Below are 18503 nucleotides of genomic sequence, written 5' to 3' on the forward strand. Positions count from 1 at the left end.
ATAGGAAAAAAACTGCAAAAAAATACAAACACATGGTGGCGAAACAATTCACTATTAAACAACCAAGAAATCATTAAAGAAATCAAAGAGGAAATCAAAAAATATCTAGAAACAAATGACAATGAAAACACAACCACCCAAAACCTAGGGGACACAGCAAAAGCAGTTCTAACAGGAAAGTTTACAGCAATACAGTCCTACCTTAAAAGAAAAATATCAAATAAACAACCTAACCTTACACCTAAAACAATTAGAAAAAGAAGAACAAAGAAAGCCCAAAGCGAGCAGAAGGAAAGAAATAAAGATCAGATCAGAAATAAATGAAAAAGAAAGGAAGGAAACAACAGCAAAAATTAATGAAACTAAAAGCTGGTTCTTTGAGAAGATAAACAAAATTGACAAACCATTAGCCAGACTTTTCAGGAAAAAAAGGGAGAAGACGCAAATCAACAGAATTAGAAATGAAAAAGGAGAAGTAACAACGGACACCTCAGAAATACAAAACATCATGAGAGACTATTACAAGCAACTATATGCCAATAAATAGGATAACCTAGAAGAAATGGATAAATTCTTAGAAAAATACAATCTTCCAAGACTGAACCAGAAAGAAATAGAAACTATGAACAGACCAATCACAAATACAGAAATTGAGGCTGTGATTAAAAATCTCCCAACAAACAAAAGCCCAGGGCCAGATGGCTTCACAGGCGAATTCTATCAAACATTTCGAGAAGAGCTAACACCTATCCTTCCCAAACTCTTCCAAAATATTGCAGAAGGCGGAACACTCCCAAACTCATTCTACAAGGCCACCACCACCCTGATACCAATACGAGGCAAAGATGTCACAAAAGAAGAAAATTACAGGGCAATATCGCTGATAAATAAAGATGCAAAAATCCTCAACAAAATACTAGCCAGCAGAATCCAACAGCACATTAAAAAGATCATACACCGTGATCAAGTGGGGTTTATCTCTGGGATGCAAGGATTCTTCAATATACGCAAATCAATCAACGGGATACATCATATCAACAAACTGAAGGATAAAAACCATATGATAATCTCAATAGATGCAGAAAAAGCTTTTGACAAAGTTCAACATCCATTTATGATAAAAAATTCTCCAGAAAATGGGCACAGAAGGAAATTACCTCAACATCATAAAAGCCATATATGAGAAACCAAAAGCCAACATTGTTCTAAATGGTGAAAAACTGAAAGAATTCCCTCTTAGAACAGGAACAAGACAAGGGCGTCCACTCTCACCATTAGTATTCAACACAGTTTTGGAAGTTTTAGCCACAGCAATCAGAGAAGAAAATGAAATAAAAGGAATCCAAATTGGAAAAGAAGAAGTAAAATTGTCACTCTTTGCAGATGACATGATATTACACATAGAAAACCCGAAAGACTCTACCAGAAAACTGCTAGCACTGATTGATGAATTTAGTAAAGTAGCAGGATACAAAATTAATGCACAGAAATCTCTTACATTTCTATATACTAACAATGAAAGAGCAGAAAGAGAAATTAAGGAAACTCTCCCATTTACCATTGCAACAAAAAGAATAAAATACCTAGGAATAAACCTGCCTAAGGAGGCAAAAGATCTGTATGCAGAAAACTTTAAGACACTGATGAAAGAAATCAAAGACGACACAAACAGATGGAGGGACATACCATGTTCTTGGATTGGAAGAATCAACATTGTGAAAATGACTGTACTACCCAAAGCAATTTACAGATCCAACGCAATCCCTATCAAATTACCAATGGCATTTTTCACAGAACTAGAACAAGAAATCTTACCATTTGTATGGAAACGCAAAAGACCCCCAATAGCCAAAGCAATCTTGAGAAGGAAAAATGGAGTTGGTGGAATCAGGCTTCCTGACTTCAAACTATACTACAAGGCCATAGTGATCAAGACAGTATGGTACTGGCACAAAAACAGAAAGGACGATCAATGGAACAGAATAGAGAACTCAGAGGTAAGCCCAAGCACATATGGGCAGCTTATCTTTGACAAAGGAGGCACGAATATACAATGGAAAAAAGACAGCCTCTTCAATAAGTGGTGCTGGGAAAATTGGACAGCTACATGTAAAAGAATGAAATTAGAACACTTCCTAACACCATACACAAAAATAAACTCCAAATGGATTAAAGACCTAAATGGAAGGCCAGACACTATAAAACTCCTAGAGGAAAACATAGGCAGAACACTATGACATACATCAAAGCAAGATCCTTTTTGACCCACCTCCTAGAATCATGGAAATAAAATCAAGAATAAACAAATGGGACCTCATGAAACTTAAAAGCTTTTGCACAGCAAAAGAAACCATAAACAAGACAAGAAGGCAATCCTCAGAAAGGGAGAAAATACTTGCCAATGAAGCAACAAAGGATTAACCTCCAAAATATACAAGCAGCTCATGCAGCTTCATACCAAAAAGTAAATAACCCAATCCACAAGTGGGCGGAAGACCTAAATAGACATTTCTCCAAAGAAGACATACAGATGGCCAACAAACACATGAAAAGATGCTCAACATCACTCATCATCAGAGAAATGCAAGTCAAAGCCACAATGAGGTATCACCTCACACCGATCAGAATGGCCATCATCAAAAAATCTAGAAACAACAAATGTTGGAGAGGGTGTGGAGAAAAGGGAACTCTCCTGCACTGTTGGTGGGAATGTAAGTTGGTACAGCCACTATGGAAAACAGTTTGGAGGTTCCTTAAAAAACTAAAAATAGAACTACCATATGACCCAGTAATCCCACTACTGGGCATATAGCCAGAGAAAACCATAATCCCAAAAGAAACATGTACCATAATGTTTATTGCAGCACTATTTACAATAGCCAGGACATGGAAGCAACCTAAATGCCCATCAACAAATGAATGGATAAAGAAGATGTGGCATATATATACAATGGAATATTACTCAGCTATAAAAAGGAATGAGATGGAGCTATATGTAATGAGGTGGATAGACCTAGAGTCTGTCATACAGAATGAAGTAAGCCAGAAAGAGAAAAACAAATATTGTATGTTAACTCATATATACGGAATTAAAAAAAAAATGGTACTGATGAACCCAGTGACAAGACAAGAATAAGGATGTAGATGCAGAGAATGGACTGGAGGACACGAGGTTGGGGGGGGGGGGGCGGGGGATGAAGGGGAAGCTGGGACGAAGTGAGAGAGTAGCATAGACATATATGTACTACCAACTGTAAAACAGATAGCCAGTGGGAAGTTGCTGTATAACAAAGGGAGATCAACTTGATGATGGATGATGCCTTAGAGGGCCGGGACGAGGAGGGTGGGGGGGAGTCGAGGGAGGGAGGGAATATGAGGATATGTGTATAAATACAGCTGATTGACTTTGGTGTACCTCAAAAACTGGTACAAGAGTGTAAAGCAATTATAGTCCAAAAAAAGAATCCACCTGTCAATGCAGGGGACACAGGTTCAATCTCTGCAACTAGAGAAAGCCCATGTGCAGCAACGAAAACCCAATGCAGTCAAAAAAGAAGAAAAAGAAACTGGGGCACAGAGAGGGTAAGTAGCTTCCAAGATCACACACCAAAAATAGAAGAAATCCAGGTTCAAACCCAAGCAGTCTTCTACTGAAGATTATATAATCTTAGAGAGTTAAAAGACACAAGCAATTCATCTGGATCTACACTACACGTCTTACTCAAAAATAAATTCTAGGTTAATTAAAAATGCAGACAAAGTACTGAAAGAACTAGAATATACAGGTGTATATTTCCACAATCTAAGTGGAGATGATTTTTCTAAATTTGTTAAAAAAAAATTCAGAAGTCATACGGATAAAATTGGTAAGCCTAACTAGATTAAAAACAAAACAAACTCCTAAAAGGCTAAGACTACCATAAATAGATTTAAACAAAAAATTAACTACGGGCAAAAAAGCTTCTTATATGTGTGACAAAAGATTAACTTTCTAAACATGCTCATTAATAAATGTGCTTTAAAAGGTAACCTAATATGAAAAACAAACTAACATATTAGTCACTGAAAAATGAGAGAGAAATGATAATTAGATTAGCGAAGGGGTGCAGACCCACATGCTCTTGTGCTCTTAGGTGTGTCATTCAGAAATGTCCCTTACAAATTTCCAACAAACATACTCTCTGACTGAGCAGCTCAACTTCCAGGAATTTATAATCCCAGATCACTTCTCCAAAATTGAAAAGGTATTTTTACAAGGATGTTCACTGTACTATTATTTGTAAAGGTTTTAAAAAAAAAAAATCTGGAAGCAACTCCTATGTGTATCTATGGAGAACAAATGAAAAAAATTCTGATGCATCTATATAGTGAAATACTATTCAACTAATAAAAAGGATGAGATGAATATACACACATGTGTTAAAGCATAAGATATATCAGAGTAGGTGAAAAGAGGAAGTTACAGGATAGGATATGTTGTATTGTTTTTAAAAAGCAACAAAAATGTATAGGTGTGTATATACGAGAAAACTTTTGGAAGGAAAAAATATATGCTATGTCTGTAGAAAACAGATGGGGGCTGTGTGAAAAAGTTGTTCTTAACTTTTTGTTTCACTGCATTTGGCTTGAATTATTTTTTCTTACAACAAAGAAAATATTATTGCATAAGAAAGGAGAGTTTCACTGCAGCAAGTGACAAGACTGAGATTCAAGATAAAGCTAAACTGACTCTTCAATCTTAAAAAAGAAGCATGCTAGAACTGACAAAAATACACCAAAAACTGGAAACAAGTGGTACACCAGAATATACCAAAGGACAGAAACAGGTATGTTAACATGAGAACCTAAGACTATCTGTAGAAAGGAACACATGAATAAAACCTTAGAATTTTAAAGCCAAACAATTACATAAATTAAAAAAATAGCTGCCATAAAAACATCTATTTTCATTCTGATTTTTAGGTCACAGCATCATGAGAACTTTACTGGACATCCTGTCCTAAAAATAATCACAAATGGGTAAATGCAGTGGTTTGCTGGTAAACTGGCAGTGGAAAGCCCGGATTAGTAGCTTTCGCTGCTCTCCATGGTATGAAGACTTCCACCACGGCTGACTTCAAACTACCAAGAGTTTAATGACCAGCTCACAAATTTTGAATATTTAATAACTGACTCTCAGAAGCTGGTACAGGCCAGCTCCAATACACTACAGGGTTTATGGTATAGTAAATACTGAGGTACGAGTCCTTAAAAACTACTGACGCTTTTTTCTAAAGTTCTAACTTAAAGGATAACATATATACATTAACATGCACAAGTCATGAGTGTATAGATTAATGAACTTTCAAAAAGTGAACTATTTGGGCTTCTCAAAAAAAAGCCATCTACAATTTTCTACCTTTTAATACATAATAAATCCTCTCACCTTTAAAGAAAAAAGTGTGAAAAATGTAACTTTTCCTAAACATAAAAAGTTATATCAGGTAACATTACAATACTGAAATCATCTATGCTATAAATGTAAGTGCCTTGAAAAAGTTCAAAGCCGTGATTTAACAAGTACTAAGTTTTACTTCATCTTCTGTGACCTGGACAATTCGTTTCTAAAACTTCCTTGAAGCACAGCTCACTGCTCCTCCTGCTGGAAACAGAGGCAAATCTTTCTCCAGAAAGGAAGGCAGCCTATGAGTAAGACTTTCTTCTATCACAGACATGAGAATTAAAATACTGACCTTATCAGTAAGACCTACCATGGCCTGTTTGATACAGCACAGAAAACCTCAATAGCAAAGCAACCTTGAAAAAAGTACTTTTGCAAAGAAGGAAAGACACTTCCACGGCAGAACAGGCATCACCTGCCGGTGCTTGCTGTGGGAGTTCACCGGTGCACAGCACCACACAGCTCTCCAGGAAATGCGGTGGGGCAGGGTCTACCTTCCCTACCTTCCCATCTGGAGACAGCAAGTGGACAGGCCTGTCAAAGGGCAACCGCGTTCACCTATTTCTGCCTGTCTGCCCAAGTGATTCCCTCTCTACTTATCATAACCTATTATGTTTCTGAACATACTGAAATCAACACTGCCAAGGCAAAATTTACATGCAATAAAATACGTCCACGTGAAGAGTAGGGTTGTGTCACTGAACACAGATATGTACAATACGTATAATTATACATATAATACGTACAATTACCCAAATGTGCCCCCATGTCCCTTGACAGTCAACTCCACCCTTCCCCTCCAGCCCTGCAACAGCTGATCTGCTCCATTACAGTCAGTAAGTTTTGCCTGCTGTAGAATTTCACAGAGATGCGCTCGTGCAGTATATTCTCTAGTCTATTTCTGTTTGAGATCCATCGTTGTTGTTACATCAGAAGTGCATTCCTTTTTACTGCTGAGTAGTATTCCAGAGAAAGAACAATGCTGACTTTAAGACAGAAGGGAAGGGACTTCCCTGGTGGTCCAGTGGGTAAGACTCCGCACTCCCAATGCAGGGGGCCTGGGTTCAATCCCGGGTTGGGGAACTAGATCCCGCATGCATGCCGATACTAGGAAGTCCGCATGCCGCAACTAGGAGTCTGCATGCCACAACTAAGAAGTCTGCATGCTGCAACTAAAAAGATCCCACATGCCGCAACTAAGACCCAGCACAGCCAAAATAAATAAATATTAAAAAAAAAAAAGGGAAGGAAGGAGCAGACAAAAATTAAGAGAATTCCTGAAGTAAAGAGGAGAGAAACAGAGTTACTATAAAAGCTAGTGTCCATCTCCTTAGTAAAGAAATGATCTAGGATAGGCTCGAGAAGAATTTTAAAATGTATGAAGACATAACTACAAAGACATAGACTATAGCATTAATTATAATAAACAGAAATAAGAACTCAAGTGTCCAACTACACACAAATAACTATGGTAAATTCTTTACACAGAATGCTACACCAGCATTTTTAAAAGACATTCACTATGTATTGTTTGTTTATGCGTTCAGCAAATATGCACTAAGTGCCTACTATGTACATAGTTCTATGAACGTAACAGTCAAAACTGCCTTCATGTAGCTTACTTCCATTCAGGAGAAGAAAAAATAGGAACTTACAAATAGGTGGCATGGAATGACTTCACTACATATATATATAAAAAATGTATATATATACAAACATGTTTGTGTGTGTGTGTATATATGCATGCATATATTTGATGTTATCTGCCTAGAAAAACATATGCAGGTGAGTCAAAAATTATCTGCACTCGCTGTAGAATTTATTTTAATTAACTTCTAGAAAAAGACAAACATCATTTTTTGACGTAACCCCCTTGCTTTTCAATACTTTGCCCATCTGTCAACAAGCTTTCATATTCCCTCATTAAAAAATGTTTTCAGCTGAGCTGCGAGCAACGCATGCACTGCTGTCTTCACTTCTTCATCAGAAGTGAATCTTCATCCTCGTAGGGCTGCTTTCAGGGGACCAAACAGGTGAAAGTCCTATGGAGCAAGCTCAGGACTATAGGGAGGATACTTTAACACCTCAAAATGAAGTAATCCATGACAGACTTAGGTTTTGAAAGTTTGTGCGAGATGGGTACTAAAACAACTCACAGAAGAGCATAACAGAAGCATCTGGATATCTGCAAACAAAATTTGGACTGATAGTCTAAGGAAGGTGAAAGTTTCTTAAAGAGAATCATTACTGGTGACCAGACATGGATTCATCACTACAAGCCTGAGAGTAAACAGCAGAGTATGGAATGGAAACATCCTCAATCACTGACCAAGAGAAAGTTCAAAAGTCAACCATCAGCTGGAAAATTGATGCTTACAGTTTCTGGGATTCTCAGGAAAAACGTTCAACAATCAACAGTGCTCGTTACAGCGAGATGCTTATTGAAGAGCTGAAGCCTAAACTTCAGACTAAAGGCAGAGGACTGCTATCCAAGGGCGTTGTGATCTTGCGTGACAATGCACGTCCGCACACTTCTGCTCACACTGTTGACACTCTGCAAAAACTTCGTTTTGAGGTGTTAAAGCATCCTCCCTATAGTCCTGATCTTGCTCCGTCGGACTTGCACCTGTTTGGTCCCCTGAAAGCAGCCCTACGAGGACGAAGATTCACTTCTGATGAAGAAGTGAAGACAGTGGTGCATTCTTGGCTCACAGCCCAGCTGAAAACATTTTTTAATGAGGGAATATGAAAGCTTGTTGACAGATGGGCAAAGTGTATTGAAAAGCCAGACTATGTCAAAAAATGATGTATTTGTCTTTTCTAAAAGTTAATTAAAATAAATTCTACAGCCAGAGTGCAGATAATTTTTGACTCACCCTCGCATTAACTATAATTTTTTTGAGTCATTAACTCTGGATGGTGAGAATAAAGGGACTGTTTTGCCTTATCTGTATTTTCATAACTGTTCTAAAATAAAGATACTGTCTTACCTTGGGCAGCTGTAACAAAATACCACAGAGAGGGTGGCTTATAAACAACAAACATTTATTTCTCACAGTTCCGGAGGCTGGAAGTCCAAGATCAGGGTGCCAGAATGGCTGGGTTCTGGGGAGGGCTCTCTTCTGGCTGCAGATGGCTGACTTCGCGCTGTGGCCTTACGTGGTGGAAGGGGCAGGGAATCTTTCTGGGGGTGTCTTTTAGAAGAGCCCTAATCCCATTCCTGAGGGCTCTGCCCCATGACCTAATCACCTCCCAAAGGCCCCGACACAGGACTTTTAGAGAGGGAGTGCACCCACCAACATTCAGCAGACACGTGGATTATATAATAGTTTTCACAGCTTCTGCCCTAGAGGGCCCTAGCTGAGCTAGAGCACCCGCCTGTCCCCTTACCTCATCGTCAGTATACTGCTCAGAGGCCAACTTCAGCACGATCTTGCACTGATCCACAAAGGTGCTCGCAATCAGCTCAGCGTGGCTCAAAAACACAGGGATGTCATCCTTGGTCAGTGGCTCATCACTCACTATTTTGGCTATCATGAGGTCTAACAATGTGACCCTATAAAACATGAAAGAGTTTTACATGAAGACTGAAATTGTATAATGCTAAAAATATTTATAGAGACTATTTTAAGAGAATATATTTATTTTCCAATTCCTTGTTTATAGTGTCTAGTTAGGGGAAACATTTTTTGTGAATATAATTAATCTTCATCAATTACCTATTTTTTAAAACCTTGATTTCTTTGCTGTGACTTGGCCACAGAAACAAGCTCCTTTCTATATCCATTATTTTCAGTACAGGAATAGTTCTACATTTCAGAAATGCCGTCAAATTAAGTGTATAATACATCCATCAATACTATACCAACAGCAAAGTTAAGTGGGCTAACAATTATTTACTACTTACTATAGAGTTAAGCATTTTGCATACATTTTCTTATTTAATCTACACAAAAACTTCGTGAGGCAGGCACTGTCAGGAGCCCCCACAGTAAAGGGGTAGCTAAGGCTTAGTGAAGTTAACTGATTTACTCACCAGGGTCACACACACTGAGCTGCCACGGCAGGACTAAAGCACAGGATGCAATCTCTGTCTCCTGGGCCAAATGCACAACCACTCATTTTACTGTCTTCCTTGTGAAGGTTGGCTTTTTTGTTTGTTTCATTATTTTACTTTACAAAAAAAAACAAATCTGAAGACCAAACCTATGCCATTTTATTTCAATATTTAAATTATCACAGAAATATTTCTATTCAATGGTCTCTTTCCTTCTCCCAGGAGAAACAAATCACACACAGAACAATCTCTTCAGCATAAATCAAGCAGGATGTTTCTCCAAATCACACTCTGATTGGGACTGTTTCTGACATGCGTAACTCTCAGGTATTTCTATATCAGAAATGATACAAATATCTAAAATGCTTAGCAAATGGGGGGATATACTTGCATCAGGCAGGGAGCATGTCTCACTAAGAGAAAAATCAGATTCGTTTACTGCTTGAAGTAGAAAAGAAAACGCACTGAACTCTTCCTGTACTTTGGCCAAATGCTGGGAAAGATCATCAGTCTGTTAAAATCACCCACAGATCTTGGCGCTTTTCAAAACTCCTAAAACCTCAGATTTCCTACAGCAATTATTAATCCAAAATAAAACAAGTAATTCCCCTCAACTGAGCACAAAAGAACAAGTAGTTCAGTATTGGGATATGTTTGTTTTCTCTAATTCACTTATGATCTTTCAAGATGAACGGGGTGCCCCAGCCCCAGAGCCAGGCCTCCCACCTTCCCTGAGCAGGTTGAGCCTCCGGGAACGCCAGGGCAGAGGCCACCTAGCAGGTGTGATTCAAGAGGCACCCAAATGTCTGGTGTAAACATACTCCTTGTAAGTTGGGATGAGGTGGCAGTTACTGCGAGGTGATCCCTGGCTTTCGGGAGTAGAGCAGCCAGTGGACCATCACCCAGAACAGGGTGACAGCAAATGAGGAACGGAACAGACAGGTAATGACAGGGGAAAGGCCCAGACACCAGGCGGCTCTTGAATGAGGAAGGAGGGGACCCTGAAGGAGTCGGGTGGGGTCAGGGGCCCGGGGTGGTGGTAATCAAGGCTGTCCAGCAGGCACAGGAAGGCCCTGGGGCCCGTGGAGGCCCACTGAAGGGGGGAGACGTGGGAGGTGGCCCTAAGAGGCCTGGTAACCACAGACTCCCCGCCTGCCTCACACAGCCACCCAGAGGCGGTGCCTCCCTCGGACTTCTCCCGGGCTCAGCAGACACAGCCCCACGCCCCACTAGCTGATCATACGGTGGGAGATCCAAGCAGACAGGGAGTGCGTGATTTTGAAGGAAAAAGGGGGGAAAAAAATCAGAAATGAACCTTTAAAATAAAAAAATACACACCAAGCTTGAATATTCCCGGAGAATAAACTGTACTTCATTAAAAGACCCTACTTACATTAAGGCATCTGCGAATAAAAACTTTCAAAGGCTCCCACTGTAAAGGAGAGGGCCCCAAAACTTGAGTCTGGTATACAGGGCCCTCCCGCCCAGAGTCTCACCTAACTCTCCAGCTCCCTCTACTGCTATAGCCATCATCAAAAACCATCCTTCTCAGGAATTCTCTGGTTGCCCAGTGGTTAGGACTTCACGCTTGCACTGCCTTGGGTCCCGGTCAATCGCTGGTTGGAGAACTAATATCCCACAAGCCATGAGCCGTGGCCGAGAAAATGAAAAACAAAAACATAAAGCAAAGAACAACAACAACAAAAAAACCATCCTTCATAAAATAAAGGAATCACACACAGGACATACAACTCAGCAGATTCTTTTTCAGAAGCATTTATTGTGATTGTGCATTGCATTTGCCATCCCCAGTTCTCTGCCAGAAAACACGTTTCCTGAAAAGTGCTGCAGAGTCAGGGAAAATGGGACTTAACGTGGAATGCCTTATTCTCCCAGCCGCGGGGGAACCACACTAAATACTTCCCTGAAGACACTAAAGAACACAAGCGGTCTAACAAATCCATTCACTCAGGAGTGAAGGATGCAAACCCAGTCGAAGAGGTCGAGACTAGCCGTCTAAAATTCTTACAGCTCAGTCTCGCTGCCTTTAACCCAGAAACCATCACTCGACCTGCCTCAGGCTCACCAGACACACCTCTCAACTGGGAGTCACTCTCTCATTTTCTCTCTCAGTCACTGGCTGTCATTAGCATTCTGCTTCTAGTTCACTTCTGATTCAACAGTCACATACTCTGTCCTCAAAATCATGATTCCTGTTTCATAAAAAAACTGACAGCAATGCACACGTGAAGGATTTTAGGCGAAAAAATCTATAGCAAGATTCATATTTTAAAGTTATGCTTCACTGATGCAGTCTACAATTTCAAAAGCCATGCTTGCACCATCCTGAAACGGGTAAGTTTTTTGTGAGGGGACTGGAGTGAGGGGCAAAAGAGGAGGGGGAAAGGGTGAGAGAGGGAGTTTCACAAGCATGCTAAGGCAGGAAATAACATCCCTTCATTCTGGAAACAAGACATCTGTAATTCAGGTTCAAAGACTGACATCTCCAACACATTCTGAATTTACATTTGAACTACTCCACCTGTGTCATCTGTTGAAAGGCACGTCACAAAGGCCAAAACTGTTATTAACCTGAACAACAGGCTTATCAAGATACAGGCAGACAGCTGCTGCTGAATTAATCTCATGGGTCCCTTCATAAATTACAGATATAAGAAGTTAGTGTGCTACAAGGAAAATGATCGTGGATTTCAGCATCAGACAGACTGAGAGCTTTATATGTATTTATATACATATATGTTTCACTTAATAACCACGACGATTTCATGGGCTGCCTACTATTATTATCCTCATTTTACAGAAGAAACAGAGTTCCAAAAGGTAACTGACCCAAAGCAGTGAGTGGCACCACTAGCCTCTGCCCTTACTATGCTCTACAGATGAGAAGCCTGAACACTACAAAAGCGGGTTTCCAAGAGCAGCTAGGTTAATTCAGTATTACTCCAATTCACTGGGAAAGGGGACCAGAAAACTGCATAAATGCAGGCTCTCACTTCCACTGAATCATACCATGTGAATGGATTTTGACCCTGTATCCAAAATATTTTCATCAAGTAATCTGCCCAAATATACTACCAGGGTGAAGGAGTCAACTAACTGTGACAATTAAAAGAACCAGCACAAGAAAACAGCTTCCAAACTCACGTGGTGCTTCCCCTCCCACACTAAGGGCAGGTGAGGACTGTGCACCCTTGGGCCCCAGGGACCATCAGCAGTGCTTAATGAATACAGAGCTTGTTCTACCAACTGAGCTTCGGACGTTTTTTGATCTAACAGCCCCCAACCCGACTGGACACTCTAGGTCAGCAGGCTGGTGCCACAGCCTGCACATTCCTCGGGAGACTCTGCTGTGCGTTCCCAACTGAGAAGCACCGCAAAGTCCCCCAGGAGTCTCTGGTGCAGTCCCTCATCTGAAGCATGGAACACAGAGAACGCTCTGAGGGACTGACTGCCTTCCCAGTGCTCACAGGTGGTGTGGCACCATTTCAGGTGCAAGGGGAGAAAGTAATTCACTGTACATCCTGTTGAGAAAACACATCTTCTCAATTCTGTTCATCTGTCAACATACCACTCTGAACAAAGCATCATTTATCATTGCCCAAAATGAGTCAAGAGGGAACCCAGCAGCCTTTACTCTGAGCGCTCCTGCCAAGACCCCGTCCCCTCCTCCCACCACTGAGCGAAAACAAGGAACCAGACGCAGCAGTTCCCACAGTGAGATTCACTGGAACCGGCCGAGCCACGTGAGGCCCACGGCTGCAGACCGCCTCCTCTCGGCTGCCGGAGCCACCTACGGTCTACAGACGTATCAACAGAGACAGCATCTCAAAGACGTGTCTCAGGAAGTGTGTGATGTTAGCAGAGTTTGCCATTCCAGTACTGTTCCAGTACTGATTCCAGCGGGTGTTAAGAACAGAGAACTCATAAGATTCAGTCTTGGTCCCTGAAGAACACACATTCTAGCAGAAAAGCAAATAATCATGATAAACATGCAGATCAAGATGCAAGGAGCTTTGCTCGGGGAAGTCAGGGGAGCCAACGGCAAGCAGGCGGCATCTGAAAAGGGCCAACAGAGCATGAGTGTGTATTCACCAGAAGGAGGGGGGTCGCCAGGACATTTAGGGCAGAGAAAAGGACACAGGCAAATGCACGAAACCACAGGATGGCCTGGAGAACTGAGACGAGCCCTGAGTGCCCACAGTGTGGTGATGGGGGAGAGGCGGAGGAGCTGGATGTGGAGCTACGCCGTGGACCTGAACTGCCGCCTGAGGCCCGGTACATGCGCCACTCCACGGCAGAGCAAGGCCCACGCGGGCAGTTCAGCGGCCGGCAGAGGAGAAGGGGAAGCAAACATGAGGGCCATCAGACTTCCGCTACTGCCCACTCGCATTCCCAGCAGCAGCGTTCACAGCAGCTGAAGGTGCAAGCAACCCAGCTGTGCATCAACGATGACTAGATGAGTGGAATGTGATACGTGTCAATACACACAGTGGGAAGTCATCCAGCCTTAGGAGGGAAGGCAATTCTGACACAGGCTGTAACGTGGACTAACCTGCGGGCACTGTGCTAAGTGAACTCAGCCAGTCACAAAAGGACAAATACTGTGTGATTCCACCCACAGCAGGTACAGCTGACCCTTGAGCAACGTGGATCTGAACTGTGTTGTGGGTCCATGTGTACCTGGAATTTTTTCAGTAAATAGGCCCTACAGTACTCCAGGACCGGCCGCTGGCTGAATCCGAAGACGCGGAGGACCCTCAGATGCAGAGGCTGGAGTAAGCTACACTCGGGTTTCCGACTGCACTGGTGCTGGCGCCTCTGAGCCCTGCCTTGTTTAAGGACCAAGCGTACTTAGAGGAGTCAAAGTCACAGAGACAGAGAGTAGAATGGTGGTTGCCAGGGGCTGGGGGAGCTGTTTAATGGGTATAGTTTCAATTTTACATGATGAAAAAGTTCTGCAGGTTGGTTGCACAGTAATGTGAATACACAGACTACTGAAGTGCACATTTTAAAAAGCTGACAATGGTAAATCCTACATGATGTGTATTTCATCACAATGTTTAAACAGGCTCTAGCCAAAGTCCAGTCAAAGGTGACATGTAAACCAGAGCTGTGACAAGGAAGTGAATTCACAACATGCTAAGATGATACGCTCAGTCAGTAAGGCTGACTGACCCATGTAAAATGGACAGTGGAGGAGGAGGTGGGGGTAACTGTGAGGTTTCCAACCCAGTAGGTGATGTTACATTAACAAAGACACTAGGTAAAACTTCTCATGAGTAAGAAAAATTCATTCACCTACGTAAGCTTTCATTCGGAAACTTTTTTTTGCACCTATTAGTGCCAAGCACTAGCTAGGAAACATGGACACCACAGAACACAGAAGACCAAATACGGGCGCTTACAGAGCTAACAATCTAACACTAGGGTCCTACAACAGCAAGCAGGTGTGTGACATGATACAGTGGGTAAAGATAGTGTGATTAAACAAAAGTACCTCTCCTTGGGAAGAAAAACGGGAGGGGGAGGAGGTGACAGCTGAGTAAGAAATTTGCATGAAGTAGGGAAGCAGTGGCTCCAACTTCTGTACAAATAAAAATGGACAATGTTTAGCCTGTCAACCTCGTTTGGTCAGAAAGGGATTAGGTGACATCACTTGACAGGAATATGGAAAATATAAACTTGAATATTAAAGTACAATTAAACTGGGACTTCCCTGGTGGCACAGTGGTTAAGAATCTGCCTGCCGATGCAGGGGATACGGGTTCGATCCCTGCTCCAGAAGGATACCACATGCTGCAGAGCAATTAAGCCTGTGCGCCACAACTACTGAGCCTGTGCTCTAGAGCCCGTGAGCCACAACTATTGAGCCCACATGCTGCAACTATTGAAGCCCATGTGCCTAGAGCCCGTGCTCCACAAGAGAAGCCACCACAATGAGAAGCCTGTGCACTACAATGAAGAGTAGCCCCCACTCGCCACAACTAGAGAAAGCCCATGTGCAACAACAAAGACTCAACGCAGCAAATAAATAAAAATAAATTTATTAAAAAAAAAAGTACAATTAAACTGTGTATTCTCCTTGCATTTGGATGTTCCTTACTGCAAAGCAAGTTACTAATTTATGGCACTATTCTTCATATTACCTATTTCAATTCTTTTTCTGCAAGAGAAGTATGCATATGATGGTGGTGGCAGTGTGACTGGATTTATAACCATGGCACTTAAACCAACTTTAAAAGCATGAACTTTTCCTTTATTTGTCAAAGATATTAAAGAAGGAAAAAAACACTGCTTAACAGGACTACAAAGGAGTGCATAAAGATTAACCGTTGGAACCCAAATGTATAGAAAGAATTTCAAAACCACGGCAATTATCAAAATTGTGACTATAATCCAAAGATTAACATTTTTTAAGGTTTTTGATCATTAGATCTGTGATTTCTGAATAAGTTTTATTTTCCTAAGGCAACATTTCCAATCAAGTCAGGAAAAACATACACTCTTGGAATAGACAGAGTACCAGGAATCATTTTATTCAATCCTCTAATTTTACAGGTCAAGAAACTGAATCCAAACAAGGTGAAAGCCCTGGCCAAGGTCACATAAGGCGTCACTATCACAACAAGGCACAGAGCCAAGGGGCTAGGTCTCTGGGCTCCGAGGGCACTGCGCTTACCCTCCATGCAGTGAAGGTCGCGGAGGGGCACTGATTTTCTTTCGGTCTAAAGCATCTACTGGAAAACTATAAACCTCGCAGAGTGTATCCCAAATCATGACAGCAGGGACGTGAACACATGAGCATGTTTCACCTACACAGCTGCACGAATCACTTTCATAAAACGAGGGACAAGCATAACACTTTGTTCTCAGCGTTTTTAATATGGTTTTACTGAAAAATGGCGCCAGCCTGGATTCTGCAACCCTACGTAAATCACCGCCTGTTGCGGCTAAGCTGTGATGTTAACCAACCAATTTAAAACCATTACTGACACAGAAACATGTATTTAGAGATTTTGTGCCAACTAAGAAACCACACGGTTTTCCAGTCGTGTACGGATACTCTATATGGAATGCTAAATACTCAAAACCACACTGGTCTGGGGGTTACCTTTCCTGATTGCTCATTTTGGCATACATGGCTTTAACCAGTTCCGGGTTTTTCAGAAAATGGTCTGTAATGATCAAGAACCTAAGAAAAAAGGAGGAAAAGGTTCGGTTACTAGAAACATAGTAAAATAGACATGGCCGCATCTACTTTACAGGCATAACTTAGTTCCTGTTTACTGAATTTTTGATTAGCTGTAACCTTCAAATATTTTAAGAGGTTCACATACTATTTTTCTATTAGCAGCTAAAAAAAAATGAAAACCCTCAAAATATTTTTCTCCAATTTTACTTCTGAAAAACTTGTTGAAATGATTCTAATTTATTTAACTGGAGGAAAGGGCCTACTATAGTTTTTATCTAAATTGAGAAAGGAAAATATTTCACCATAGTTTAAACTATAAAATGAAATTCAGCTACAAGTTCAGGTATAACAAAACATATTAATCAGAGAGACACACAGGTCATCCTTTCTACTTAAACATATGCCAGCAGCACGGTAATGAACACTGGCTGGGTTATCTATTCCTTAAGAGCTCTCAGGTTACCAAGAAAACATCCCCACTGTCCAGCAACGCACTCACTGAAACTTAGAGAGCAACTTGTGGAAACCCTTGAGGCAAAGATTAGAAGCATATTTCTTCAAAGTACCACTGTGACACCTAAAGACTGAACAGTACTATTAATTAATTCTGAATCATATTTACCAGAGGGCATCTGAAGACTTAAGAACTAAAGAAAGAATATACTATTCATAACCAAGGTTATGAATAAGCATGACAGTAAAGCATTAAATATATTTACAAACACAGTTTAATCACTTTTTAATAAAGTGTGCCTTTTAAGTATGACAGCCAAATGAAGCATATTAACTACTGCAACACAGTGTCACTTCATGTAAACACAAAACCTAAACACACATTCTATTTCTTCCACAACCTTTCAAATACCTGATTGACACTGATGGAAAATATTTCTAACAATAATGAAAATATTCAAAATTCTCAATTTTCACATCAATTTAGGTAGGTCATCAAAGAGCAACAACAGAAATCCATGCATATCAAGCCAGGTACACAAAACTGTGATCCTAAAGCTCATTCATCATTCACCTATTTGGAGCTTGAAACATTTTCCCACAGAAACATTCATTCAAAACCAGAACGTTCCGAATACTGTGTGTGAGGGCCTAGACCCCAAGCCCCTCGCTTTGTTAGGTTCCACACTCGAAGAGTGGAGCAAGATGCACGCACAGACGGATAATTAGAGAAGAATGTCTTCCGTGCAACACACAGACGCACATCACGGATTACAGAAACAACCAAGTTTATCTAACTAGAGGGCTGGGGGGAAAGGGAATTATAAACAATAAACTAATATCAGGGTTTAAAGAGGGACTCAGGACATAACACTTACACCCCTGAACACTATTGCAAACAGCCCGCAGCCTGCAGAACTGTCAGCTGAAGATACTCTCACCAAGGTTTGAGTTTAAGACTCAAGTGGCAACCACTTCTTTCATGATACTGGTCATTAGTGTTCTCTTTCCATTAATAAGCAATTTTGTTGATCTTTTTAAAGAGCCAACTTAAGAAAAAAAAAAAAGAGTCAACTTTGCCTTTGTTAATCTTTTCTATTGTTTTTCTGTTTTCCATTTTATTGACTTGTGTCCTTTTAGTTTCTTCTTTCTACTGAGGATTTACTATACTCTTCTCTTTCTATCTTCATAAAGTAGAACCTTAAGTCACTGATTTCAGACCTTCTTTTCTGACAGAAACACTTAAAGTTATAAATTTCCCTCTCAACACTGCTTTAGCTTTATCCCACAAATTTTATGCTTTCATAAAGTTCAAAAGATTTTCTAACTTGCCTTGTGAT

The 18503-nt window shown here is 40.9% G+C and overlaps 1 protein-coding gene across 3 annotated transcripts in view; it reads right to left on the reverse strand.

Annotated features, from left to right (window-relative positions):
* The window catches only part of ATXN10 (ataxin 10), a 158867-nt gene that overhangs the window by 98809 nt on the left and 41555 nt on the right, over positions 1 to 18503 (reverse strand). For 2 of the 3 annotated variants that reach the window (XR_009054719.1, XM_057741951.1), the window contains exons 6-7: positions 16630 to 16710; positions 8831 to 8996 (exon numbers count right to left, since the gene is read on the reverse strand). Coding sequence is in view for 2 of the 3 variants with exons in the window: in XM_057741951.1 (XP_057597934.1) it covers positions 8831 to 8996; positions 16630 to 16710 (247 nt within the window). In the remaining variant the exon portion in view is untranslated. The remainder of the gene's footprint in view (positions 1 to 8830; positions 8997 to 16629; positions 16711 to 18503) is intronic. The other variant, XM_057741952.1, reaches the window with a different exon arrangement.

This window comes from Hippopotamus amphibius, chromosome 7, assembly GCF_030028045.1.
Source record: "Hippopotamus amphibius kiboko isolate mHipAmp2 chromosome 7, mHipAmp2.hap2, whole genome shotgun sequence".
Classification (NCBI taxonomy): domain Eukaryota; kingdom Metazoa; phylum Chordata; class Mammalia; order Artiodactyla; family Hippopotamidae; genus Hippopotamus; species Hippopotamus amphibius.